The sequence below is a fragment of the Podarcis raffonei genome, chromosome 11 (assembly GCF_027172205.1).
Source record: "Podarcis raffonei isolate rPodRaf1 chromosome 11, rPodRaf1.pri, whole genome shotgun sequence".
In the NCBI taxonomy this organism is placed as follows: Eukaryota; Metazoa; Chordata; class Lepidosauria; order Squamata; family Lacertidae; genus Podarcis; species Podarcis raffonei.
This window is the reverse complement of record NC_070612.1, coordinates 66,290,163-66,316,960: the sequence shown is the minus strand read 5'-3', so window position 1 is coordinate 66,316,960 and position 26,798 is coordinate 66,290,163. Positions and strand designations below refer to the sequence as shown.

The 26,798-nt window shown below is 47.0% G+C and overlaps 1 protein-coding gene across 1 annotated transcript in view; it reads right to left on the bottom strand.

Moving 5' to 3' along the window:
* The window catches only part of LOC128423297 (uncharacterized), a 44,146-nt gene extending 28,233 nt beyond the window's left edge, over window positions 1-15,913 (bottom strand). The window contains exons 1-2 of the mRNA XM_053408297.1: window positions 15,346-15,913; window positions 8,310-8,662 (exon numbers count right to left, since the gene is read on the bottom strand). Coding sequence (XP_053264272.1) covers window positions 8,310-8,661 — 352 coding nt within the window. The 5' untranslated portion in view covers window position 8,662; window positions 15,346-15,913. The remainder of the gene's footprint in view (window positions 1-8,309; window positions 8,663-15,345) is intronic.
* Between the last annotated feature and the right edge of the window lie 10,885 nt (window positions 15,914-26,798).

The following is a 26,798-nucleotide window of genomic DNA, read 5'->3' as shown; positions in this document are numbered from 1 at the left end:
TTTACTATACGGACCTTTGTTGGCAAGGTGATGTCTCTGCTTTTTAAGATGCTGTCTAGGTTTGTCATTGCTTTTCTCCCAAGGAGCAGGCGTCTTTTAATTTCGTGACTGCTGTCACCATCTGCAGTGATCATGGAGCCCAAGAAAGTAAAATCTCTCACTGCCTCCATTTCTTCCCCTTCTATTTGCCAGGAGGTGATGGGCCCAGTGGCCATGATCTTCCTTTTTTTGATGTTGAGCGTCAGACCATATTTTGTGCTCTCCTCTTTCCCCTCATTAAAAGGTTCTTTAATTCCTCCTCACTTTCTGCCATCAAGGTTGTGTCATCTGCATGTCTGAGGCTTTGATATTTCTTCCAGCGATCTTAATTCCGGCTTGGGATTCCTCCAGCCCAGCCTTTCGCATGATGAATTCTGCATATAAGTTAAATAACCAGGGAGACAATATACAGCCTTGTCGTACTCCTTTCCCAATTTTGAACCAATCGGTTGTTCCATATCCAGTTCTAACTGTAGCTTCTTGTCCCACATAGAGATTTCTCAGGAGACAGATGAGGTGATCAGGCACTCCCATTTCTTTAAGAACTTGCCATAGTTTGCTGTGGTCGACACAGTCAAAGGCTTTTGCATAGTCAATGAAGCAGAAGTAGATGTCTTTCTGGAACTCTCTAGCTTTCTCCATAATCCAGCGCATGTTTGCAATTTGGTCTCTGGTTCCTCTGCCTCTTCTAAATCCAGCTTGCACTTCTGGGAGTTCTCGGTCCACATACTGCTTGAGCCTTCCTTGTAGAATTTTAAGCATAACCTTGCTAGCGTGTGAAATGAGTGCAATTGTGTGGTAGTTGGAGCATTCTTTAGCACTGCCCTTCTTTGGGATTGGGATGTAGACTGATCTTCTCCAATCCTCTGGCCACTGCTGAGTTTTCCAAATTTGCTGGCATATTGAGTGTAGCACCTTAACAGCATCATCTTTTAAAATTTTAAATAGTTCAGCTGGAATACCATCACTTCCACTGGCCTTGTTATTTGCAGTGCTTTCTAAGGCCCATTTGACTTCACTCTCCAGGATGTCTGGCTCAAGCTCAGCAACCCCACTACCTGGGGTGTACGAGACATCCATATCTTTCTGGTATAATTCCTCTGTGTATTCTTGCCACCTCTTCTTGATGTCTTCTGCTTCTGTTAGGTCCTTACCACTTTTGTCCTTTATTATGGTAATCTTTGGACGAAATGTTACTTTCATATCTCTAATTTTCTTGAACAGATCTCTGGTTCTTCCCATTCTGTTGTTTTCCTCTATTTCTTTGCATTGCTCGTTTAAGTAGGCCTTCTTGTCTCTCCTTGCTATTTTTTGGAAATCTGCATTCAATTTCCTGTATCTTTCTCTATCTCCCTCACATTTTGCTTGCCTTCTCTCCCCCGCTATTTGTAAGGCCTCGTTGGACAGCCACTTTGCTTTCTTGCATTTCCTTTTCATTGGGATGGTTTTCGTTGCTGCCTCCTGTATAATGTTGCGAGCCTCCATCCATAGTTCTTCAGGCACTCTGTCTAGCAAATCTAAATCCTTAAACCTGTTCCTGACTTCCACTGTGTATTCATAAGGGATTTGATTTAGATTGTATCTTACCGGCCCAGTGGTTTTTCCTACTTTCTTCAGTTTAAGCTTGAATTTTGCTATAAGAAGCTGATGATCTGAGCCACAGTCAGCTCCAGGTCTTGTTTTTGCTGACTGTATTGAGCTTCTCCATCTTTGACTGCAGAGAATATAATCAATCTGATTACGATGCTGCCCATCTGGTGATGTCCATGTGTAGAGTCGTCTCTTGTGTTGTTGGAAAAGCGTGTTTGTGATGACCAGCTTGTTCTCTTGACAGAACTCTATTAGCCTTTGCCCTGCTTCGTTTTGATCTCCAAGGCCAAACTTGCCAGTTGTTCCTTTTATCTCTTGATTCCCTACTTTAGCATTCCAATCCCCTATAATAAGAACATCCTTCTTTGGTGTCACTTCTATAAGGTCTTGTAAGTCCTCATAGAATTGGTCAATTTCAGTTTCTTCAGCACCAGTAGTTGGTGCATAAACTTGGATTACTGTTATTACTGTTATGTTAAAAGGTCTGCCTTGGATTCGTATCGAGATCATTCTATCATTTTTGAGATTGCATCCCAGTACAGCTTTCACCACTCTTTTGTTGACTATTAGGGCCACTCCATTTCTTTTGCGGGTTTCTTGCCCACAGTAGTAGATATGATGGTCATCCGAACTGAATTCGCCCATTCGCGTCCATTTTAGTTCACTGATGCCCAGGATGTCAATATTTATTCTTGCCATCTCATTTTTGACCACATCCAACTTACCCAGGTTCATGGTTCTTACATTCCAGGTTCCTATGCAATATTTTTCTTTACAGCATTGGACTTTCCTTTCGCAGCATTGGACTTTCCCCTTCATGGATCACTGCCTTGCCGTGGCGAAGTGGCTTGAAGAACTCAAAGAAGCTATGAACTATGCGGAGCAGGGCACCCAAGATGAACAGGTCATAGTGGAGAGTTTTGACCAAACGTGATCCACCTGGAGGAGGAACCGGCAAGCCACTCCAGTATCCCTGCCAAGAAAACTCCATGGACAAAGACAACAGGCATATAAAAGTTATGACGCTGGAAGATGAGCCCCTCAGGTCGGAAGGCGTCCAACATGCTACTGGGGAAGAGCGGAGGACAAGTACAAGTAGATCCAGAGCTGATGAAGTGGCTGGGCTAAAGCCGAAAGGACGTTCAGTTGCGGATATGCCTGGAAGCGAAAGGAAAGCCCGGAAACGAACTGGGAGCCAATGCAGATCTCTCAGAACCAGTGTTATGTGGTCCCGGCGGCCGCTCCCAGTCACCAGTCTAGCTGCCGCATTCTGGATTAATTGCAGTTTCTGGGTCACCGTCAAACGTAGCCCCACGTAGAGCGCGTTGCAGTAGTCCAAGCGTGAGATAACTAGAGCATGCACCACTCTGATGAGACAGTCCGTGGGCAGGGAGGGTATCAGCCTGCGTACCAGGTGTAGTTGGTAGACAGCTGCCCTGGATACAGAAGGAACCTGCGCCTCCATGGACAGCTGTGAGTCCAAAGTGACTCCCAGGCTGCGCACCTGGTCTTTCAGGGGCACAGTTACCCCATTCAGGACCAGGGAATCCCCCACACCCACCCGCCCCCTGTCCCCCAAAAACAGGACTTCAGTCTTGTCAGGATTCAACCTCAAACTGTTAGCCACCATCCATCATCCAACCGCCTCCAGGCACTCACACAGGACCTTCACCGCCTTCACTGGTTCTGATTTAAAGGAGAGGTAGAGCTGGGTGTCATCTGCATACTGATGAACACCCAGCCCAAACCCCCTGATGATCTCTCCCAGCGGCTTCATATAGATATTAAAAAGCATGGGGGAGAGGACGGAACCCTGAGGCACCCCACACGTGAGAGCCCAGGGGTCTGAAGACTCATTCCCCAACACCACTTTCTGGACACGGCCCAGGAGAAAGGAGCGGAACCACCGTATAACAGTGCCCCCAGCTCCCAGCCCCTCTAGACGGTCCAGAAGGATGTTATGGTCAATGGTGTCAAAGGCCGCTGAGAGATCCAGCAGAACTAGGAAACAGCTCTCACCTTTGTCCCTAGCCCGCCGGAGATCATCGACCAGCGCGACCAAGGCAGTTTCAGTCCCATGGTGAGGCCTGAATCCCGATTGGAAGGGATCCAAATGGTCTGCATCCTCCAGGCATGCTTGGAGTTGTTCGGCAACCACCCGCTCAATCACCTTGCCCAAGAATGGTAAATTTGAGACTGGGCGATAGTTGGCCAAACTGGCTGGGTCTAAAGATGTTTTTTTTAAGAAGCGGTTTAATGACCGCCTTTTTCTGCGGGTCTGGGAAGGCTCCCTCACAGAGAGAAGCATTCACCACCCCACAGAGCCCATCGCCCAGCCCTTCCCGGCTCGTTTTTATCAGCCAGGATGGGCAAGGATCAAGGAGACAGGTGGTCGGTTTCACTTGTCCAAGCAGCATGTCCACATCCTCGGAGGTAACAGATTGGAATTGATCCCATGTAACAGGACTAGACAGAACTCTAGCACTCTCCCACCCTGGCCCTGCTCCCACAGTGGAGTCTACCTCCTTCTAAATCTGAGTGACTTTATCTGCAAAAAAAACTTTGCAAAAGCATTGCAGGAGATCTTGGGGTCCCTACCATGCCCCGGTGGTGCAGGTGGTTCCGATAGATTGCAAACCACCTGAAAAGGTCTCCTGCTGCTCTTTTCTGCAGATGCAATGGAGGCGGCGAAGAAGGCCCTCTTCGCCGTCACCATTGCCACTTGGTAGGCTCGACATTGAGCTCTAGCCCGTGTCCGGTCTGATTCAGAGTGAGTTTTCCGCCACCAGCGCTCTAGCCGTCTCAACGATTGTTTCATCGCCCTCAGCTCTGGGGAAAACCACGGAACTGTCCGGGCTCCATGCAATCTGAGAGGGCGCTTCGGAGCCAGACAGTCAATAGCCCTGGTTATCTCCGCATTCCAAAGGGCCACCAGGGAATCAGCTGAGAGGCCATCAACGTGGGATAAAACATCCCCTGCCACTCTCTGGAAACCAGTTGGATCCATTAAGTAGCGGGGCTGGACCATCCGAATTGGTCCCACCTCCCTGCAGAGGGGAAGGGTCGTGGAGAAGTCCACTTGCACCAGGAAGTGGTCTGACCATGGCACTTCTTTTGTTTCGCTTTTAGTTAGTGTCAGATCACCAACATCCGTAGAGGTAAACACCAAGTCTAAGGCCAAGGGGAACCCAAAAGGGTGTTCGGGGGGGTCAAGTTCGTCCAGGGGGTCCGGCACACTTCCTCCGCGCAGCTCTGCTCTTCCCCCCTGGAACCTTTGACTCCAGCAGAGTAAACACAGCAGAAGCAGAAGCAGGAACGTTCTGTCGTGTGGTAATAACTCAGGCTTGAAACACAGCAATCTCCTTATCTTTAAAGTCTTTATTGCTGTACAGATCAACACATCGTAAATCTTCCCGGTGAGACGCAACTCATGTTGCTCCTTTCTCCATGGAGCTTACACGCAGACTGAAAAACACACAGAGAAATCCACGCCCCTTCCGTGTTCTCTGCCCGCCCTCAGAATGTGAGGCGTCATCACTCAGAACTCTTAACCCTGTAAGTTCTGAGCCCCCTCAACACCCCCTCTCGAATCACATTCTGAGAGGACTTCTGAGTGTTCAACACCTTCCCCATTGCCTTCCGCCCCTCCCTGGCATCGTTGTTAGGCACCTGTTGAACCTCACAAACCTCAGGTTCGCACTGTGCGAAACCAACCCACGCATTTGTGACCTGAAACCTTTCAGGTGGAATTCCCTTTGTTGCCCTTGAAGACCGCCTGGGCACAAACTGGGGTGCTCCTCCTGACCCACTGGGGCCAGCATGTGCGTCTTCCTCATCAGAAGACTCCCCCTCTGACTTGACACGTCTGTGAGCTTTCTCCATTATGCGCACAGGAGATGAGGGCTCACTCTTGGACACTCCCTTCACAACCTGTGGAGACGCCCTACTCTGTTCAGGGACCTGGTCTCCACCAGCAGGTTCAGGCTCTGGCTCTCTTTCCTCCTCAGAGTCAGACAGACAATCTGAGTGAACGTCAGAGCGCACTTTGCGCCTTGCCCAACCATCCTGCTCAAAGAACTCAGCCTGTTTACTGACCAGAAGCTTGGTCTGATCACCTTCTGGGTATGCGAATCTCCACCCCTTGGTCGCGGGTTCATACCCACAGAAGATCATTTCCTGGTACTTTGGACCACCTTCTTGCTGCAACCACTTTGGTACAGGCACCATGGCCCTGCAACCAAAAGTGCGAAAGAAATGCACAAGCGGCTTCTGCCGATGAAGCAGGAAATACGGGGTGTCACCTACCACTGAATTGTAGCACCTGTTCATCGTAAAATTGGCCGTTTTTACCGCCTCCCCCCAAAAACTGTGAGGCAAACCAGAGTCATCCAGTAGAATCTCGGATGCTCGGACCAGAGCTTTACTCCTAAGCTCTGCCACGCCACTCTTCTGAGGCGAAGTCACCTTGTGACGTATCCCCCTCTGGCGAAAGAAACCCTTTAGAGCAGACCCAGTGACCTCTGAACCACGGTCAAACTGGAAACCTTGCACCTTGGTGGAGAACCTCAGTTCCACCTCTGCAACCCAATCTTTGATCAGTTGCGCTGCTTCCTCCTTCGTTTTCAGCGTGAAAGCCCAGGAGTTCCTAGTAAAATCATCTGTCAGCACCATCAGCCACTTGGCCTTGCCCAGACTAGGCTGTGGCATACCTAAAAGGTCTGCATGCACAAGCTCAAAAGGCTTTGTGGTGACCCTCTCCACCCTGGGATCATTAAACCCCTTGTTTCTGGCTTTCCTGCAAGCCTTGCACTTCAAAGGTTTACCACATTCTTTTACCTTGCAACCTTTGGTGCACTCTGATAACATCTGGACGTCCTCACAGGACCCATGTGACATCCTCTTGTGCCACACGCAAGCACACGAAACATGAGTGTTCCCCGCTCCCTCCAGAGGTGATTCCAGAACAAAGAGGTTGTTCTGATTTCTTTCAACACGTACCAGTTGCTCTCCACCTCTGGAAATTGTACAAACATTTTTTTCAAAACTCACAGAATATCCCTCCTGTAAAAGAGAAGGTACAGACAGCAAGCAATGCTTTATCTCAGGGAGAACATAAACCTTCAATTCAGCCTGTAAAAAAGAGACAAACAAGTTAGAAATATGGGTTACACGGCCCTGTGCACCTGTAGCAAATCTAACAGTTTTCTCAGTTGAAACAGCTTTGCAGTTCCACATTTGTCCATCAGGTGGCGCTGTGACCAGATGGGCATTCGCAGCTGAGTCAACAACCCAACGTAGGACCCTCCCCCCTCTGGAGTTGTCCTTCTTTGTTGCCTTAGCAACTGACTTCCTGCTCCTCCCGACCTTGGAGCTCTCGCTGCAGGTGGTGTTGTCCAAAACCGCCATCGCCGCAGACAGTTGAAAAACGCTGTCCTCCCCTTCCGGCCGACCCTGGGACTTTCCACGCTGGCCTCTTCTCCCGGGCTGGTTCCCATGGGAAACGACCTTGGGCGCATCCTGCCTTGGCTCTCTCGCTCTCTGTGGGCAGTTGCGTCGCAGGTGTTCAGCCGAGGCACAAACAAAACATCGCCTAGTGCCTTTGGTCTTCGCTGCCCCCCCAACCTCTCCAGCAGCAATCCTCCTCGAGGCTTTTCTGCCGTTGGGGAAATGGCTTTTGGCTTCTGCTGTGGTTTCTCTGCAAACCCCCTCCAGCTCCTGCCAAACAGCCTGGGCACTCTCAAGACCCTTGGACTGGCCTTCCTGGCCTGCATCCCCAAACTTGGATGCATAGCCTCCAGAGGAACAGCTTGCCTCTGCTTTCCCCTTCCCAGCTTCCAGCAGCTTTCCAGCACACAGCTGCCTGTCTCTCTGGCGTGTCAAAGCATCGCAGCAGCTTTTAGACACGGCTCCAGCCCACTTTGGGCTTCCAGGGCGTCCCACAGCCCCTCCTTGACATGGTGCTTCCTCAGAGCAATTCTCAGCCCCCTCTCTGGGCCTGGCTCCCACTGCTTTCTTCAGTGCCTGCCTTCTCCCGGCCCAGGGCTTGCTCCCGTCCACCTTATCAAAAGGGATTGACGACTCCTGGCTGTCTGCCATCTCTCCCCGGGGGCCCAGCTTACTCACGAGTACCTCCCGGTCCGGCAGATCCTTCCCAGCGAGCTCCTCCCGGCTGGCTCCAGCTACTCCTTAGCGGGCCTTTGGCTGCTGGCCTCTTTGCCTGCAGTCTCCTCACACGCACGAACGTTGCTTATCTTTATTGCTGATCTCCATAACCTGTTCGGGGGGGTCAAGTTCGTCCAGGGGGTCCGGCACACTTCCTCCGCGCAGCTCTGCTCTTCCCCCCTGGAACCTTTGACTCCAGCAGAGTAAACACAGCAGAAGCAGAAGCAGGAACGTTCTGTCGTGTGGTAATAACTCAGGCTTGAAACACAGCAATCTCCTTATCTTTAAAGTCTTTATTGCTGTACAGATCAACACATCGTAAATCTTCCCGGTGAGACGCAACTCATGTTGCTCCTTTCTCCATGGAGCTTACACGCAGACTGAAAAACACACAGAGAAATCCACGCCCCTTCCGTGTTCTCTGCCCGCCCTCAGAATGTGAGGCGTCATCACTCAGAACTCTTAACCCTGTAAGTTCTGAGCCCCCTCAACAAAGGGATCTGGTTCTGCCTACTCACCTGGGAGCGCTGGCCCAGAGTCCTCGAGGCTCTTCTTTTTTGAGGGCCGCTGCTGGCTTGGGTCTTGCTTGCTGGTCTGGGGCTTCACCAGCCCTGGCAAGACTAGGGGTCTGGCCTCTGCCGGTCTGGCCTCTGCCGCTGATGTTGAAGGCTTTGCCAATGCCGGCAGTAGGGCAGGGGCCTCGTCCTCATATGAGGGGTAGATCTTGTTTTTGCGTGCAACTTGATCTTTCCTCCTGCCCTCTGTGGCTGATGTTGAAGGCTTCGCCAATGCCGGCAGTAGGGCAGGGGCCTCATCCTCATATGAGGGGTAGATCTTGTTTTTCTTTTTTCCTTTTAGAAAAAAAGCCATCCTGCAAGATGCAAAAAGATTAGTAATTATTGGGGAATGATATATAATGAATTGAAAAAACTGTTTAAAAAGACTTTTGTTAAGAAACCAGAAACATTCCTTCTAGGAATTTTAGACCAAGACGTAAAAAAAGAAAATTGGAAATTATTTATGCATGCAACAACAGCAGCAAGAATTTTATTAGCACAAACTTGGAAGACAGAAGAAATACCAACGAAAGAACAATGGCAAGGGAAACTTATGGAATATGCAGAACCGGCAAAACTAACAAAAAAATTACATGAAAAGGACAACAAAGACTTTAAAAGAGAATGGGAACCATTTACAACATATATGAAGAGGCAACATAAATAAATGGACTCATTGGCAGGGTTTGAGTGAACAATCACAACTGTCTACAACAAAAAATAAGACTATATGTATTGAGGAACTTTTGGGGAAACATCAAATACGCAAGGTGAACAATAGGGAAATAAAACAAAATGTGAGTACGAGGGAAGTCCAGGGGAGGAGGGTCGAAATATGAAAAATTGTTAAAGATATATTGTTAGAAGTAGAATCCATGGAAAAATCAATAAAAAATTATTTTTAAAAAATAAATAGAATCTCTGGATAAGAAAGTGTCATTTTTAGGTATTCTATTAAGACTGGAATATGATATTCCAGTTTTGATTGCTGGAAATTTAGCAACTGGGAAATATTATCCTGAATAGTGACAGAATTTGGGAATGATTCAAAGTATTTGGTATGGTATTTTTATTTGTAAACATTGAAATGAGGAAGTCTTTTTACTCAGAGTGAGAAGGATGACCAAATATTTGACAGACCTGGAAATAGCAAGCTCATGTAGATCCAAGGGGGGAGGAAGTGGATACCGCGGAAGAATATTGTAAAATTTGTGGAGGAAAATGATCTGACATGATCTACTATTCCAGCCTGGTTATCTCTTCCTAATTCTGGGTGCTGTGTTTTATTATCTTCAATATCTCTTGTGAAAAGGTCTTTTAATGTACGGTCAGTAAAAGCTTGGGTGTAAGGCCTGCCTTTTGTGTGAATAGTTTTGTTTTCGTTTTCTCATTATGGGTGGATCCCAGGACAGACTAGGTCTGGCTGAAGGTCTGCCCTGAAACCTTGCTGGAAGGATCTCCCCTTGCTGGGCCACTTTGCAGAAGTCGACTCCTGCAGGCGGCTTGTCTTGTGTGCGGGTGGAGGTGCGCTGCCTGCAGAAGTTGACACTGGGACTAGCTACCTGGAAAACCTCTGTGCCTGAGGACGCCACAACTCCCGTAGCCTTTTCAGGCTTTGCCCTCAGGTGGGAAGAGCATTGCACCCGGGAGAGGGAAAGGGGAGTCAAACAGGCACTCAAGGGATAATTTCAGAGAAAGAGCTTTATTTCTATCATCCGGGCTTGGTAGAAGGAGCTAGTGTGATAACTTCATAAACAAGCACAAGTTCACAGCCATTTGCACAGAGCATATATTCCCCTCCAGTTCCCTCCCCCTTCTCCCCCTCCTCAGGAGTCCTGCCTCATGAGTTTCCCTGAGCATGAACAGAAAGCTCCTGTCCTGAGACTCTTGGGACTCTTGGCGCCCTTCCCAGGAAAGGGGGATGAGAAGCCAAGGGGGTTGAGAAGCCTTGCGTTCAGCGTGTCCAAGATGTGATGCAACTGGATGAGATAAGACTCAGTTCCCAGACCTGCTTATTCCTGGCATTGACAGAGCCCATTCATTAGCTTTTTGAAGCCTTCTTGTACTGATAAAAAATAACCTTTTGCTTATGCAGCAGCATCTTGTGAGAAAGCAGAGAAGAGCAGAGAAAAGCTGTTGTAGACGAGAGAAATGGGAAATTTGGTTTTGAGGCCTGGGGTGACTTTGGGCCTAGGGGGGGTCACCTGTCCTCACCTCCTTCACTCCCTGGCTTCTCCCCCCCCCCCGGAGAAAGGGGAAGGCATGGACAACAGACAGTCGCTTCAGGACACCGATCCGCTCTAAAGAAGCTGGCGCATGGGAAGAGCCGCACCCCATCAGCTGCGAGCAGTACCTGTTCCGCCTCCAAATAATCATTTGGGCTTCTGTGTATATTCCCAGGTTGTACTTTCAGTTAGTTGGAAAGGGGGGGGACGGTTCTCTAGCAGATGCAAGAGTGAAACGCCATACCTTTGGTTGTGTTGAAAACAACAACTCATCTGTGGGAGCCTCAGCTTCTGATCCTAAGGATGAGGCTAATGCTTCTGGTCCTATCCCTGAAGTTCTTTTATAGGTACTGAAGATTGACTGGATATTCTGTTTATTGGTTTGGTAATGCTGTGTGTCATTTAGAATGTGGTTGAACAACTCACACCGCTCATGTGATGGCTCTCTGGGAAGTCAGCCCAAATCACGGCGTGCACCGCATCCCAGAGAAAGAGGGAAAGTGAATTGCTGTTATTAAGATGAATGTGTTGCCGAGAATGTTGTTTTTGTTTCAAACACTGCAGATTGTGGACAAGATGGACTGTTTCAAGAGGTGGCAGAAAGACATATCTAGATTTGTCTGGCAGGGCAAAAAGCCCAGAATAAAATTTAAGATATTAACTGATGCAAAAGAAAGAGGGGGGTTTGCCCTGCCAGACTTAAAACTGTATTATGAATCAGCGGCTTTTTGCTGGCTGAAAAACTGGCTACTTCTTGAGAACACAGACATTTTGGATCTGGAAGGGTTTAACAATAGGTTTGGTTGGCATGCATATATATGGTATGACAAGGTTAAAATTCATCAAGGATTCAAAAACCATATTGTTAGGAAAGCACTGTATAATGTTTAGATTCGGTATAAAGATTTGTTGGAAAACAAAACCCCTAGGTGGTTGTCACCAATGGAAGCTAAGGAAGTGAAAAAACTTAACATGGAATCTAAATGGCCAAAATACTGGGAAATCATAGAACAAGAGGAGGGAAAAGTGAAATTGCAGAGCTATGAGAAATTGAAGTCAAAAGTAAGAGACTGGCTTCATTACTACCAGATAAATGAAGTTTTCAAACAGGACAGGAAAATCGGCTTTCAGGTGGAGAGATCAAAATTAGAAACTGAATTGTTGGAACCCAATACTAAGAATTTGTCAAGAATGTATAACTTGTTGTTGAAATGGAATACACAGGATGAGATGGTTAAATCAGCTATGATTAAATGGGCACAAGACATTGGTCATGACATTATGTTTGCTGACTGGGAACAGTTATGGACTACCGGTATAAAATTTACGGCATGTAATGCCTTAAGAGAGAACATTATGAAAATGATTTGTAGGTGGTACATGACCCCAGTCAAGCTTGCAAAAATCTATCATACGCCCAATAATAAATGCTGGAAATGTAAGGAAACTGAAGGTACTTTCTACCACCTTTGGTGGACGTGCCCAAGGATCAAGGCCTTCTGGGAAATGATCTATAATGAAATTAAGAAGGTACTTAAGTGTACCTTTCATAAGAAACCAGAGGCCTTTCTCCTGGGCATGGTAGGCCAATTGGTGTCAAGGAAAGATAGGACGTTCTTTATGTATGCTACAACAGCAGCAAGAGTTCTTTTAGCAAAGTATTGGAAGACACAAGAACTACCCACGCTGGAAGAGTGGCAGACAAAGGTGATAGACTATATGGGACTGGCTGAGATGACTGGCAGAATCCGTGACCAAGGAAAAGAGACGGTGGAAGAAGATTGGAAGAAATTTAAAACTTATCTTAAGAACTGTTGTAAAATTAATGAGTGCTAAAATGTTATGGGTAATGTAAAACAGAATTGCAGTGACAAATAATTGGGTAAGAGAAAAAGGATTAAAGAAAGTGAATTATAAGTACAGTGGTGCCTCGCAAGACGAAATTAATTCGTTCCACAAGTTTTTTCTTCTTGCGAGTTTTTCGTCTTGCGAAGCACGGTTTCCCATAGGAATGCATTGAAAATCAATTAATGCGTTCCTATGGAGACCACTTGCCAGGCTGGCGGTGCGGAGAAGGGCTTTTCTCCCCACTGCAAGCCTTCAGGACAGGTACGGGAACAGAGGGGAAGGCGCGCAGCGCTTCTCCTCTGTTCCCGGGGCTTGCGGTGGGAGGAGGGTTTTTCCTCCCCACCGCCAACATTCAGAACAGCATTCTGAATGTTGGCGGTGGGAAGGAAAACCCTCCTCCCACCGCAAGTCTTCAGGACAGCCATCCGAAGGCTGGCGCGGGGAGAAGGTCTCTCCGCCCCACCGCCAGCCTTCGGGGGAGCCTTCCGAAGGCTGGCGCGGGGAGGAGGTCTCTCCGCCCCACCGCCAGCCTTCGGAGGAGCCTTCCGAAGGCTGGCGCGGGGAGGAGGTCTCTCCGCCCCACCGCCAGCCTTCGGAAGGCTGCTCGGAAGGCTGGCGGCGGGGCGGAGAGACCTCCTCCCGCCGCCAGCCTTCCGAGCAGCCTTGCGAAGGCTGGCGGTGGGGCGGAGAGACCTCCTCCCGCCGCCAGCCTTCCGAGCAGCCTTGCGAAGGCTGGCGGTGGGGCGGAGAGACCTCCTCCCGCCGCCAGCCTTCCGAGCAGCCTTCCGAAGGCTGGCGGCGGGAGGAGGTCTCTCCGCCCCACCGCCAGCCTTCGGAGGAGCCTTCCGAAGGCTGGCGGCGGGAGGAGGTCTCTCTGCCCCACCGCCAGCCTTCGGAGGAGGTCCGAGGATAGTGGGGAAGACGCGCTGCGCTTCCCCGCTGTCCTGGAGATTTCCCTATGGGCTTTCGTCTTGCGAAGGAAGCCCATAGGGAAATTCGTCTTGCAAAGCGCATCGAAAAATGGAAAACCCTTTCGTCTAGCGGGTTTTTCGTCTTGCGAGGCGTTCGTCTTGCGGGGCACCACTGTAATTGAAATTAGGGGTTGCTGGAAAAGTTTAAAACAGGGATGCAGAAAAGGGAGGTATGGGGAAGTCGTTGAAATAAGGTTTAAGAAAAAGAGGTTATGAAATTATACGTGTTTGTATGTGTGTTTGTTTGTGTATTGTTAGTTGTGTTGTGTTTTGATATATGTTGGAAAATTAATAAAAAATTTATTTAAAAAAAGAGAAAGAGGGAAAGTGAGCCTTAAAAACCCTTTTGGATCTCTATCCCAACAGAACAGCTGCATTATTTCTCTGGGAAAGTTTTAGTTTAGGTTTTAGAATCCCAGTTGCTCCCCCCCCCCAATTCAGGTGACCCACCAAATCAGAAATCAGTTAGAGAGATGCCCGAAGTGGCGTGCAAGAAAATACTTAAAGAAATTAAGGCAGGGAGGGTAGCCGGCCCCTTTTCTGTCCCTCCCATAGAGGGTTTGCATATATCCCCATTAGGCATCGTCCCCAAAAAGGCACCCAGTGAGTTTCGCATGATTCACAACCTATCCTACCCAAAGGGAGGGTCCGTCAATGATGCGATACCTCAGGAACTTTGCTCTGTGAGGTATGCCTCATTTGACCAAGCGGTTAAACTTATTCGCAAATTTGGAAAAGGCGCGTTGCTGGCGAAATGTGATATAGAGTCTGCTTACTGACTCCTGCCAGTCCACCCGGAAGATTTCCGGTGGCTGGGTTTTAAATTTGATGGGGCATACTTTGTAGACACGGGACACGGGTGGCGCTGTGGGTAAAACCTCAGCGCCTAGGACTTGCCGATCGTATGGTCGGCGGTTTGAATCCCCGCAGCGGGGTGAGCTCCCGTCGTTCGGTCCCAGCTCCTGCCCACCTAGCAGTTCGAAAGCACTCTTAAGTGCAAGTAGATAAATAGGTACCACTTTATAGCGGGAAGGTAAACGGCGTTTCCGTGTGCTGTAATGGTGCTGGCTCACCAGAGCAGCTTCGTCACGCTGGCCACGTGACCCAGAAGTGTCTCCGGACAGCGCTGGCCCCCGGCCTCTTAAGCGAGATGGGCGCGCAACCCCAGAGTCGGACACGACTGGCCCGTACGGGCAGGGGTACCTTTACCTTTACTTACTTTGTAGACAAAGCAATGCCTATGGGTTGCTCAGTGGCCTGTGCAGCCTTTGAGGCATTTAGTACCTTTTTGGACTGGGCGCTTCGTTTTAGAACAGGCTCTGAGGGTGTGTCACACTACTTGGACGACTTTATTCGCATAGCTGATAGTAGGCATAAGTGCTCGGCCCTTCTGGAAGCCTTCACATCTTTAGCAGGAGAGCTGGGAGTACCTTTGGCTGCAGATAAAATGGAGGGCCCAGCTACAACTATGGTTTACCTAGGCATTGAGTTGGACACAGTCGCCCAAACCTCAAAACTTCCTAGTGAAAAATTGGTTGCGCTTAGGGACCTCATTCAGCAACTTCTCCCTCTAAGAAAAGTTACGCTCAGGCAGATTCAGTCATTGTTAGGCCATTTGAACTTTGCTTGCCGAGTGGTTTCCCCAGGCCGCCCATTTTGCAGCCGCCTCGCGAGGTTGTCAGCAGGCTTGCGGTCACCCCATCACAGGGTTCGCCTATCTAAAGAGGTAAAATCTGATCTGGAAGTCTGGCTGAGGTTCTTGGAAAGGTATAATGGTGAAGAAGCAACCGTTGGAACGCAAAGGCAACGCGGCCAGTACCAAATGCAAAGGGGTAGCGACAAAGACGTGTCCTTTTAAGCCTCCCTCCTTTTGCTCCACCAAGCCCCCCACAAACGTTAAAGGTGCCCCACCACCCTGCGAATGTGGCTAGAAATAAAAACCCCCAGCCAAACCTGATCCGTCGGGCGAGCTGTGCGCTTCCAAGTAAAAGGACTAAACGGCGATGGGCTGGCGCTGAACGTGCAAACCGCGTTCCGCAAAGCTCCGCTGCAGAGAAGCCACCCAGAGAGAAGGGAACACCCGGTCGATGGGGTTTTCCAGCGCGGTTTCAGCCCTGCTGTTCCGGAGCTAAATGGCTCTGGCTGCCGAAGCCGCTGCCTGGAACACGGGTGGGCTTGAAGCAGGCAATCCGATGGGAGGCACAACACCGATGCGCGGGTAAATCCAAGTGAAAATCGATCACCGAAGGAATTGAGATACACAGCCTAAAGAAAAGGTAAGCAAGAGACAAAACAACCTTAATACAAACCAAAGCGGGATGGCTGGCGAGGTGAAAAGAGGGCGAGCCCCGGCCGCGCCGGCCCTAAATAGGGCAGGCTATGCCCCCCAGCCACCCAACTGGCTGGCTGGGTTGACGACGCGGCCAGGATTCCCTCAGTCTCACGGGGGCTGGAACCAGCCCCCGCGCACATGGAGTGGGCGTGAAGCCCACAACCCCAACTCCTCGCCAGGTTCGGAAGTGGCTTTGTTGTGTTGAAAACAACAACTCTCATCTGTGGGAGCCTCAGCTTCTGATCCTAAGGATGAGGCTAATGTTTCTGGTCCTATCCCTGAAGTTCTTTTATAGGTACTGAAGATTGACTGGATATTCTGTTTATTGGTTTGGTAATGCTGTATGTCATTTAGAATGCGGTTGAACAACTCACACCGCTCATGGGATGGTGTGATAGGCGCACATACATAGATCAGCACAGGAAGACCGACCTGAAGCCATTTTGATTCCTAAACTGAGCAAATGTTTTCTCTGCAAGGTCAGACTGGAAAAGCCTCCCCATTGTCTTTTCCTTCACAAATCCTGTCTTAAGGGTATGTCTGTGTTTGAATAGGGTGAGTCTGTGACCATCCCAGGAACTAAGTATTTATCATTACGAAAGACTGGCCGGGCTCCCCAGGCAATCCAATCAAGTAAAGCCACTTCCGGGCCTGCCCAGGAGGTGGGGTTGCGGGCTTCATGCCCACCCCACGTGAGCAGGGGAATCCCAGCCGGGTCTGCCCCCCCCAGCCAGCCAATCAGCTGGCTGGGGGGGCGTGGCCTGCCCTATTTAGGGCCGGCGCAGAGGGGGCTCACCCTCTTTTCGCCGGCTAGCCCTCACGTTTTCCCACCCTCCCTCCCTTTAAGTAGGCTTTAGGTAGGTCTTTGACTTTGCTATGGACTTCGGTCTGTCGCCGCAAGGGGCATGGTAGGAATTTTTCCCAATTGGCAATTTCTAGCCTTTTGGTTTTTCAATTTCTAGCCTTTTGGTTTTTCAGGCAATCCAGTCAAGTAACCTGCCAAACAGGAGATAAACAAGGACAAAAACAACATCAAATTTCTGTTTAGACCGCCTTTTCTGTGATGTAGGTGTGATGTATCTGAGGGGTGGTCTTAGGTTACACCCCTTCTGTGATGTATGTATGATGTTCCAGGGGTGGTCTTGGTCTACAGGGTGGCAATTTCAAGAGTCCATATAAGGCCTTGCGCACCATTGTTCTGGGTTCCTCGTCTCTCCTGCGGGTGAGGGGAGCACCCTGTTGCAACAGATCAATAAAGATCAGGCTTACCAGCTGCTTTGCTTCTCAATATTCTCTGGTTGGCCTCTGTTATCTTCTCCTACCAATAGGGAACCTATGTAAGGACTCTATATGGGCTCTTGGATAACCCCATAAGGAAAAAGGGCAATTTTTTATTTACAACAGAGGCTCTCTGGGAAGTCAGCCCAAATCACGGCCTGCACCGCATCCCAGAGAAAAAGGGAACGTGAGCCTAAAACGTACAGGGGAGGGAACCAAGCAAGCTGTTAGGGGCCAATTCTCATTTACTGCACCCTCATAGTAAGACCTTGGGAAAATGCCACCTTTTCCCAGACATGAGCTATATAGAGAATGGTTATTTCTCTTGTGAAATCAGGGAGACGTTTAATTAGTAAGGAATTCCATGGGTAGTAATGATACCACCACAAATAGCTCTGAACAGGCCTCTGTCTCCAATTTCTACATTTTACCCTGGCCAGCCCCTGAAAGAGCTGAATGGTTCTGGCTTTGGAACAAAATTCTGCCTAAAAGGTCCTTCCTGGGGGTTTTTTATGATGTTAGCCGCTCCGAGCCCAGCCTCAGCCGGGGAGGGCAGGATACAAATAAAAAATTCTCATTCTTATTCTTATTCTTATTAAAAGGGAACACAAATGCCAAATTAAAACTAAATATACCACACTGACTTTGGGGAGAACAAGAAAACACACTCACTCTCTATGGAGGTCGCTGTGTACCAGCGTTGCTAAGGGCTCCCAAGCCCCTGGAGACATGAGGTCACAGCACTATGACAACATGATGGAATGATGATGTCAGTGGAAAGGAGACCTCTTGCTCATCTCTTTTTCTATTTACATTATATTTGCTGATTTATGATCCGGCAAACCTTCATCGAAGATGAACTAAGAACTTATTAATGGATTGAATATTTTTAAAATTAATTCTCCATTAATAACATTCCAATGATAACAAATCAAATCAATTCTTGCCACATCATAATACAAACAATAAAGCCAATTATACATTCCAAACTAAAAATTTTGGGGAGGCCTTTCCATGTTCTGGCTGTCAGGAGAAAGCTTCTTTCACTTGTTCCTGCGTTCTTCTCTCTTGTTCCCCCCCAGATTCAGCTAGGTAGACCAACTACCTACCTCTAAGGGGCTACTGTACAATTTCTTAATTTTTTGGAAAGGATTCTTTTAAATACTTTTTTAGGACTTTTTTTTAAAGACTTGATTCTTTTAAAGGGATTTTTGGAAGAGTTTTTTAAATATATTTTTTCCAAGTTTTCCCCCCATTTCATAATTCTGATCTTCCAGTCATTTTAAAATATCCTTCCTTCCAGAACACTCTCCTGTTTCTTAGTCCAAATTCTAATAGTTTTTGAAGAGCTGAGTCCAGGGTGTCGTACATTGTCCTGGGCAAAGGTGGTTGGCATTGCAGGGTAAATATTAGGCTCAAGTGGCACCGCAAATTTTGCACACAGTGATCTCTAGGATAAGCCAGGCATGTGTTGCACTGGGACCTATAGCACTGTGTTTAGAGGTCAACTACAGTTCCCATGATTCTCGGGGGGAAGGAGTCATGTGCTGTAATGTTATGGCATGTCCACAGCCACTAACAACAACCAAGGTGAATAGTTTCTGATGAATTTTCCTTAAAATGTCTTGTCTCAATTATATTTTTAGAGTTTATCATTGCAATGGTGAGCTAGATACTGCAGTTTTTGGTTGTGGTGACCTGCTATTCGATATAATTAGTTAAAGATGTTTCTATATGTAACAACAGCAGCCAGGATTCTATATGCGCAGAAATGGAAGGAAAAAGAAGTTCCAAAGAAGGGATAAGTGAGATAATGGACTATGCAGAACTAGCAAAATTAGCAGTTTTGTGGACAAATAGGCCTTTTTCGGATTATAGTACGCTGAACTCGTAAGGAGGATTTGAGCTATGAGCAACGTAAGTAATTGGATTATAATACTGGGGTTATGATTTGACAAACAGAAGATGGGGTGCAGCAGGAGAGAAATAACAACTCCATGGAAAACAGGGTGGGAAGTCAACAAAAATTAAGAGAAAAGTCAAAATTGTGTTTTGACTGTATATGATTTTTAAAATATTGAAACAATAAAATATAATTGTAAAAAAAGAAGAAGTTGTAACCACTTTTAAGCTTCTGGGTAGGCAGCCTCAGAATGGCTTGTAAATGTACTTTGAAGAAGCCAGCTTTGGCAGAGGCCACTGTGACTTCAATGCCAGCCCATAATAGGCCTTACGGCAGATGGAAGCTGGGCTCTCTTCCGGCACCTCGGAATTCAAAGAGGTCAGCTCAAGCCCTGCTGTTTCCTAGCTCAGGGCGCCATATCACCAAAGTCTACCCCTGGGGTTTTTTTGGGGGGGGGGTATTTTGTTGAGTGCTCTCTTGTTGCCACACCTGCTCCTTGCATTTCCTCCTGACCTGAGCACAAGGAGACCCTTTTGTTTCTGGCGGACCACCTGAGACAAGCGTTTCCTCACATGCGCAAGCAGACAAATACCTCTGTGCATGCGAAATGCTTTGCTCTGCCTATTTGCTTCTGAATCCCAGTTGCTGGAAACCTCAGGAGCGGGGAGGGCTCATGCGCTCGGGTGCTGCTTGCTGGTTTCCCAAGGCCATCCGGTTGGTCACTGTGAGAACAGGAGGCTGGACTAGATGGGCCATTGGCCTGACCCAGCACAGCCTTTTCTTCTGTTCTTAAGCAACCATAAGGCCTGATTGAAGTGGAAGAAGGTTGCGCTCCATAGACAGAGGGGCATGGAGCTGAGCATGGCTGCGAGGCAAAAGGCTGGGGCAAGGTTTTGGAAAATGCTCCATTCAGTTCTGCCAAGCTTCACCTGGAAACCCAAATCCCCTCTATCGTAGGGCAGCAGTATTCTGAGGGCATCTTCCATGGGCCATGGGCCTGATCCAGCAGCCTCTTCTTGTGTTCTTAATGTAGAACGGTAGCAGAGGAGCGGAATCAGGGTTTCCAGGTGAAGCTGACCTTCTGATCGGCAAGTCCTAGGCTCTGTGGTTTAACCCACAGCGCCACCCGTGTCCCTTTGTAGCAATATAGCAAGTGGGAAAATGAAGAAGGGAGAATCAACAAAAGATCCATGAAAATGTCAATGAATATCAAGCAATACTCATTGGTTAAAATCATGATGCCTGTTTCAGCAAACCAACAAAGCTTTCCAAAGATCTCTGAAGGAAGGGAGGGCTGCTCCTTGACAATATCCGCCCTCCCTTCCCCACAGGTGGGCAGGGTTTGCGGCACCGAGCGAGGCTCACCTGAGCGGGTGCCACCCACCTGCTTGAGCTGGCCTTTGACCCGCCCTCGGCCAGGGAGGACAATGGACGGCCGGCCGGGGGCGGGCCTAAGGCCAAAAGAAAAGAGGCTGACTCCTGGGCTCAAGCCTCTTTTGCTGTTCTTACGCAAAGCCTTATCTGCTTGCGGTGTTAGTCCCCAGGAATATTCCGGGCACTCGTTCCGTATCGGGGCTGCCACTTCAGCGGCGATACAGGGTTGGGACCTCGCACACATCAAGACACTGGGGCGCTGGCGCTCAACAGCCTACAAAAGTCACATTCGTCCCGGCTCCTCCTCCTTATCACTTGCAATTTAATTGTCTTACAGGTTTGCCCACCATGAAGATCTAGGTGATAGGCCACAGCATTGTCCATTGGGCAGCGGATTATGCACAGTCTCAAAATCGTGGCCATAACCTTAACATCCACCCCAAGGTACGCTTTTGTTGGATGGCCCAGCGGGGCATGCGTTGGTGGAGCTTGATGCCCATGCTGCGTAGTGCCGCAGCGACCCATGGCCCTCCAAGGGTCTTGATTATACATGCGGGGGAGAACGATCTAGTGGAGCAAAAAGGCATTGCCCTTGCCCTTGCTGCAAGGGCAGATTTAAAAAGCCTACATGCCTTGTACCCATCAGTGACCATCGGCTGGTCCAATCTCCTACCCCGTCTTCTCTGGAGGGGGGCTTCCAATCCCTCTCGCCTCAATTATGCAGTGAGTAAAATTAGCAGGGCCACGCGCAACACCATGCGCCAAATTGGTGGGTTCTCTATCCCACATCCCACCATCACAGCAGATAGAGTTGACCTATTCCGGGGGGACAGGGTGCACCTGACCCCACTGGGCAATGACTTCTGGCTCCACAACTTGTGACGAGCCCTTGGGGACTGGATAGATTGCGGGGTTTGATTGGTCCTCGGTTGTGGGACTTGGCGGCAAGGCCCCTTAGGGCCTCAAGTGGCGGTTCTAGGCCTTGGCAAGATAGCCTTTAGTCTAACATCAAGTTGGGGGGGGGGATGCAGTCATGCTTGCAGGGCCCATTGAAGGGCAAAACCGGGAGTCCCTGGCCCTAGAGCGGCGGCATGTAGGTCAAACTCCCCAGATGAGGTCAGTGGAAGGGCATGCTGTGTAAGTTTGCGCTTTGCAGTCCCCTCTCACTGGGCCTCAACTGCCTGCATATCCTCAGCCAGGCGGGCTGAGAGGGTTGCCTGCCAAGGCCTGTGCCAAGTTCCCCACTTCTGAAGCTCAATCAAGTTGTGGCCAATTTGAACCCATACTCTGGTCTCTTATCATTTGGGGAAAGGGGTAGGCACCACAGACAGGGTTTAGCGCGTGTGCCCGCAAACGTCTAGTAGCAGGGAGTTCCACAGGGCTTGGCTCTGGGTACATCCCTAGTGAAGACTAGATGAAACTCAGGGGTGCTGGGAACCACCAGAGATTCTCCGTGAGGGAGGTGGAATCATTTGGGTCCTAGTCGTTGAGGGCTTTTCTTTGCTTCAAAGAGCCTTCTTCCCCTGGGGGTTCCCCAGCTTGGGCCTCCCCCCAGTTCTCTGCATCCAGACAGTGCATGACACCCCTGTCCTGAGACCAAGCTTCTGGTCAGCAGAAGCAGGAAGGCCTAGAAGGCCTGGCAAGACCTGCACAAATCTCTCCAGCCAGTGGCGTAGCGTGGGGGGTGCAGGGGGGGCCGGCCGCACCGGGCGCAACATCTGGGGTTAGGGCAAATCCATGGGTTAGGGGGCGCAAATCCACGGGTTAGGGGGCGCAAATCCACGGGTTAGGGGGCGCAAATTACTTGCCTTGCCCCGGGTGCTGACAACCCACGCTACGCCACTGTCTCCAGCCTAACTGTTAGCAGTCAAATGCTGGGACTCCTCCCTGTGATAGGAATTTTGAGGTCTTAGATATATGTTAAATGTTCATAAGTGCACCAACCAAGCACGTACATAGATCAGCACAGGAAGACCGACCTGGAACCATTTTGATTCCCAAACTGTCCCAAACTGACCAAATGTTTTCTCTGCAAGGTCAAAGGAAAATGGAAAAGCCTCCCCATTGTCTTTTCCTTCACAAATCCTTTTTTTTTTATAAATTTTTTATTGGTTTTTTAACACATATTAAAAGACAATACAAGACAATACATAAACAAACAAACATATAAACACGTATAATTTCTTAACCTTTTTTTCCTTAAACCTTCTTCCAGCGACTTCCCCATACCTCCCTTTTCTGCATTCCTTTTTTAAATCTTTCCAGCAACCCCTAATTTCAAACTTGTGGCACTTTCTTTAAATCCTTTTTCTCATGTCCAATTGTTTGTCACTGCAATTCTATTTTGCATGACCCAAGACATTTTAACACTCATTAATTTTACAACAGTTCTTAAGATAAACTTTAAATTTCTTCCAATCTTCTTCCACCGTCTCTTTCCCTTGGTCACGGATTCTGCCGGTCATCTCAGCCAGTCCCATGTAGTCTATCACCTTTGTCTGCCATTCTTCCAATGTGGGTAGCTCTTGAGTCTTCCAATACTTTGCTAAAAGCACTCTTGCTGCTGTTGTCGCATACATAAAAAACGTCCTATCTTTCCTTGACACCAATTGGCCTACCATGCCCAGGAGAAAGGCCTCTGGTTTCTTCACGAAAGTGCATTTAAGCACCTTTTTCATTTCATTATAGATCATTTCCCAGAAGACCTTGATCCTTGGGCACGTCCACCAAAGGTGGTAGAAAGTGCCTTCAGTTTCCTTACATTTCCAACATTTATTATTGGGCGTATGGTAAATTTTTGCAAGCTTGACTGGGGTCATGTACCACCTATAAATCATTTTCATAATGTTCTCTCTTAAGGCATTACATGCCGTAAACTTTATACCGGTAGTCCATAACTGTTCCCAGTCAGCAAACATAATGTCATGACCAATGTCTTGTGCCCATTTAATCATAGCTGATTTAACTGTCTCATCCTGTGTATTCCATTTCAACAGCAAGTTATACATTCTTGACAAATTCTTAGTATTGGGTTCTAAAAGCTCTGTTTCTAATTTTGACCTCTCCACCTGGAAGCCAATTTTCCTGTCCTGTTTAAAGACTTCATTTATCTGGTAATAATGAAGCCAGTCTCTTACTTTAGACTTCAATTTCTCATAACTCTGCAATTTCACTTTTCCCTCCTCGTACTCTAAAATTTCCCAATATTTTGGCCAATTGGATTCCATATTTAGTTTTTTCACTTCCTTAGCTTCCATTGGTGACAACCACCTGGGGGTTTTGTTTTCCAACAAATCTTTGTACCGAATCCAAACATTATATAATGCTTTCCTAACAATGTGGTTTTTGAAACCTTGATGGATTTTAACCTTGTCATACCATATATATGCATGCCAGCCAAATCTGTTATTGAACCCTTCCAAATCCAAAATGTCTGTGTTTTCAAGAAGCAGCCAGTTTTTCAGCCAGCAAAAAGCCGCTGATTCATAATACAATTTTAAGTCCGGCAGGGCAAACCCCCCTCTTTCTTTTGCATCAGTTAGTATCTTAAATTTTATTCTGGGCTTTTTGCCCTGCCAGACAAATCTAGATATATCTTTTTGCCACCTCTTGAAACAATCCATTTTATCCACAATCTGCAATGTTTGGAACAAAAATAACATTCTCGGCAAAACATTCATCTTAATAACAGCAATTCGGCCTAACAAGGAGAGTCTCAAATTTGACCATATTTCTAGATCTTTCTTCACTTCTGTCCAGCATTTCTCATAGTTATCTTTAAATAGGTTTACATTCTTGGATGTCAAATTAATCCCCAGGTATTTCACCTTCTTTGCTACCATTAAACCAGTTTCACTCTGAAACTTCTCTCTTTCGGCAACTGTTAGATTTTTATCCAATACTTTCGTTTTTTGTTTGTTCAACTTAAAACCTGCTACATGACCAAATACTTGTATTAACTCTAAAACTCTTTTCGTACTAGTGTCTGGCTCTTGTAAGGTTAGTACTAGATCATCTGCAAACGCTCTCAGTTTATACTGTTTAGCTCCGACCTGAATCCCTTTAACCAGCTGGTCCCCTCTAATCATGTTTAATAAGACCTCCAGGACAGATATAAAAAGCAGTGGGGATATTGGGCATCCCTGTCGTGTCCCTTTTTCAATAGCAAATTCTTCTGTTACCACATTATTTACAATCAATTTTGCTTTTTGTTCAGAATAAATTGCACTTATACCATTCTCAAAACCTTGGCCTACCCCCATCCCTTGGAGATTCTTTTTCATAAAACTCCAAGAAATATTGTCAAAGGCTTTCTCCGCATCCACAAATATTAATACTGCCTTAGTATTAATATTGACTTCCAGTAACTCCATAATATCTATTATGTTTCTCACATTGTCTGACAGATGTCTTCCTGGAAGAAAGCCCGCTTGGTCTTTGTGAATCTCCCCCACCAAAACTCTCTTCAATCTTTTTGCCAAGATGTCTGCAAAAATTTTGTAATCCACATTGAGTAATGATATAGGGCGGTAGTTCTTAACCTGGTTCTTCTCAGTCTCTGACTTTGGTATAAGTGTAATATACGCTTCTTTCCACGATTCAGGTGCCTTCTTCCCCTCTAAAATTTCGTTGCAGACCTCCTTCAACGGTTGCATAAGCCATTCTTTCAAGGCTTTGTAGTATCTGGAGGTCAGTCCATCAGGTCCTGGAGATTTTCCCAGTTGCATATTTTGAATGGCTCCCTCAATTTCTTGATCAGTTATCTTCTGGTTCAAAATCACTTTACTTTGTTCAGAAATTTTTTGTAATCCATATTTTTTAAGGAATTCTTCTATTTCTTTTTCATTCACCGGCCCTTGTGCATAGAGTCTCCTGAAATAGCTCTGAAAACAGTTTCTAATCTCATTTGGTTTATAAATGTTCTTTCCCTCCACTTCTAGATTTGTAACCGTATTCTGTTTTTGTCTCTTCTTCAGTTGCCATGCCAAAAGTTTCCCACATTTATCTGCCGATTCAAATGTCTTTTGTCTCATTTGTTTTATTTTCCATTCTATCTCTTGATTCATCAATTCCATATATTGTCTCTGATAAAACTTAATTTCTCTCAAAATTTCATGTGACTTTGGTTTAGATCTCAATCTTTTTTCTCCTTCTTTTATCTTTTCCAAAATCTTATCCTTCTTCTCATTCTGTCTCTTCCTTTTTATGGCATTCTGTTGTATTAAAAATCCTTGCATGACGGCTTTGCTTGCGTCCCAAATTACTCTTTTTTCCACTTCTGTTCTCAGATTTATCTCAAAGTAGTCCTTTATCACTTTCTGGGCCTTTTTATACACCTCTTCATCTCTAAACAGGGAGTCATTCATCCTCCATCTAAAGGAACCAGCTGTTGTTGGGTTCATCTCCATCTTTACAGCATTATGGTCGGAACAAGTCTTTGAGCAGATTTCCACTTTCTTAATCTTTGATGCCATCCCACTAGTTACCCATATTTGGTCAATTCTAATCCAAGTCATTTTTGCCTCAGAAAAGAAAGTTCCCTCTCTCTCAAGAGGGTTCCTTGTTCTCCAAATGTCAATCAAGTTCATATTGTCAGTCATTTCAAAAAAGGTCTTAGGTAGTCTCCCATCCTTGGAGACCACCTGTCTTTGTGCTTTGTCCATATTTGTAGAGACCACTCCATTCATATCTCCCATTAAAATTACATTATAGTCCAAATAGTCCATTAATGTCTCATGCAATTTCTTAAAGAATTCTGACTTCCCTTCATTCGGTGCATAAACTCCTATTATCAATAATTTTTCTCCTTGAACTTGAATTTCAATTGCCAAATATCTTCCTTGTTCATCTTTAAATATTAATTTAGGGACCAACTTTTCCTTTGCATAAATCACCACTCCTCTTTTCTTCACTTTATCCGATGAAATGAATTCTTGTCCTAGTCTTTTGTTAATAAGTAATTTTCGGTGTACTCTTGTCACGTGGGTTTCTTGTAAACAAATCAAGTCCAATTGTTCTTTTTTAAAAATATGGAAAACCTCCCGTCTTTTCCTGGGAAGATTGAGTCCATTACAATTCCAACTTAGAATTTGCAGAGACATCTTGTTGTTTACTTAGTTACTCCTCCAGCTGCTCCGAGCAGATCTTCTTCTGTTGGTGTTTTAGTCCCAAAGGATAGATTTGAAATGTCTGGTAATTCTTCTAGGTCCGTAGGTTCCACCGTTTCCTTCGAAAGGTCCTCCTCGTTCCTTGCCAAAAATTGTTCTTTATCTTGCACTGTTTTTATCTTGATTTTCTTTCCTTTATAGTTGAAAGACAGGCCTTGTGGGAACTCCCATCTGAATGGTATGTTGTTCTTTCTCAATAGGGTGACCAAATCCTTGTAGTAGGTCCTCACTTCCAGGATATATTTAGGAATATCTTTAAAAATCTGCACGCGAAAGTCTTCAATCTCAAGGGCTCTTTGAAAGTGTAAGTTTAATATCTTATCTCTCTCCTCCTGAGATCTCAGAGTTATCA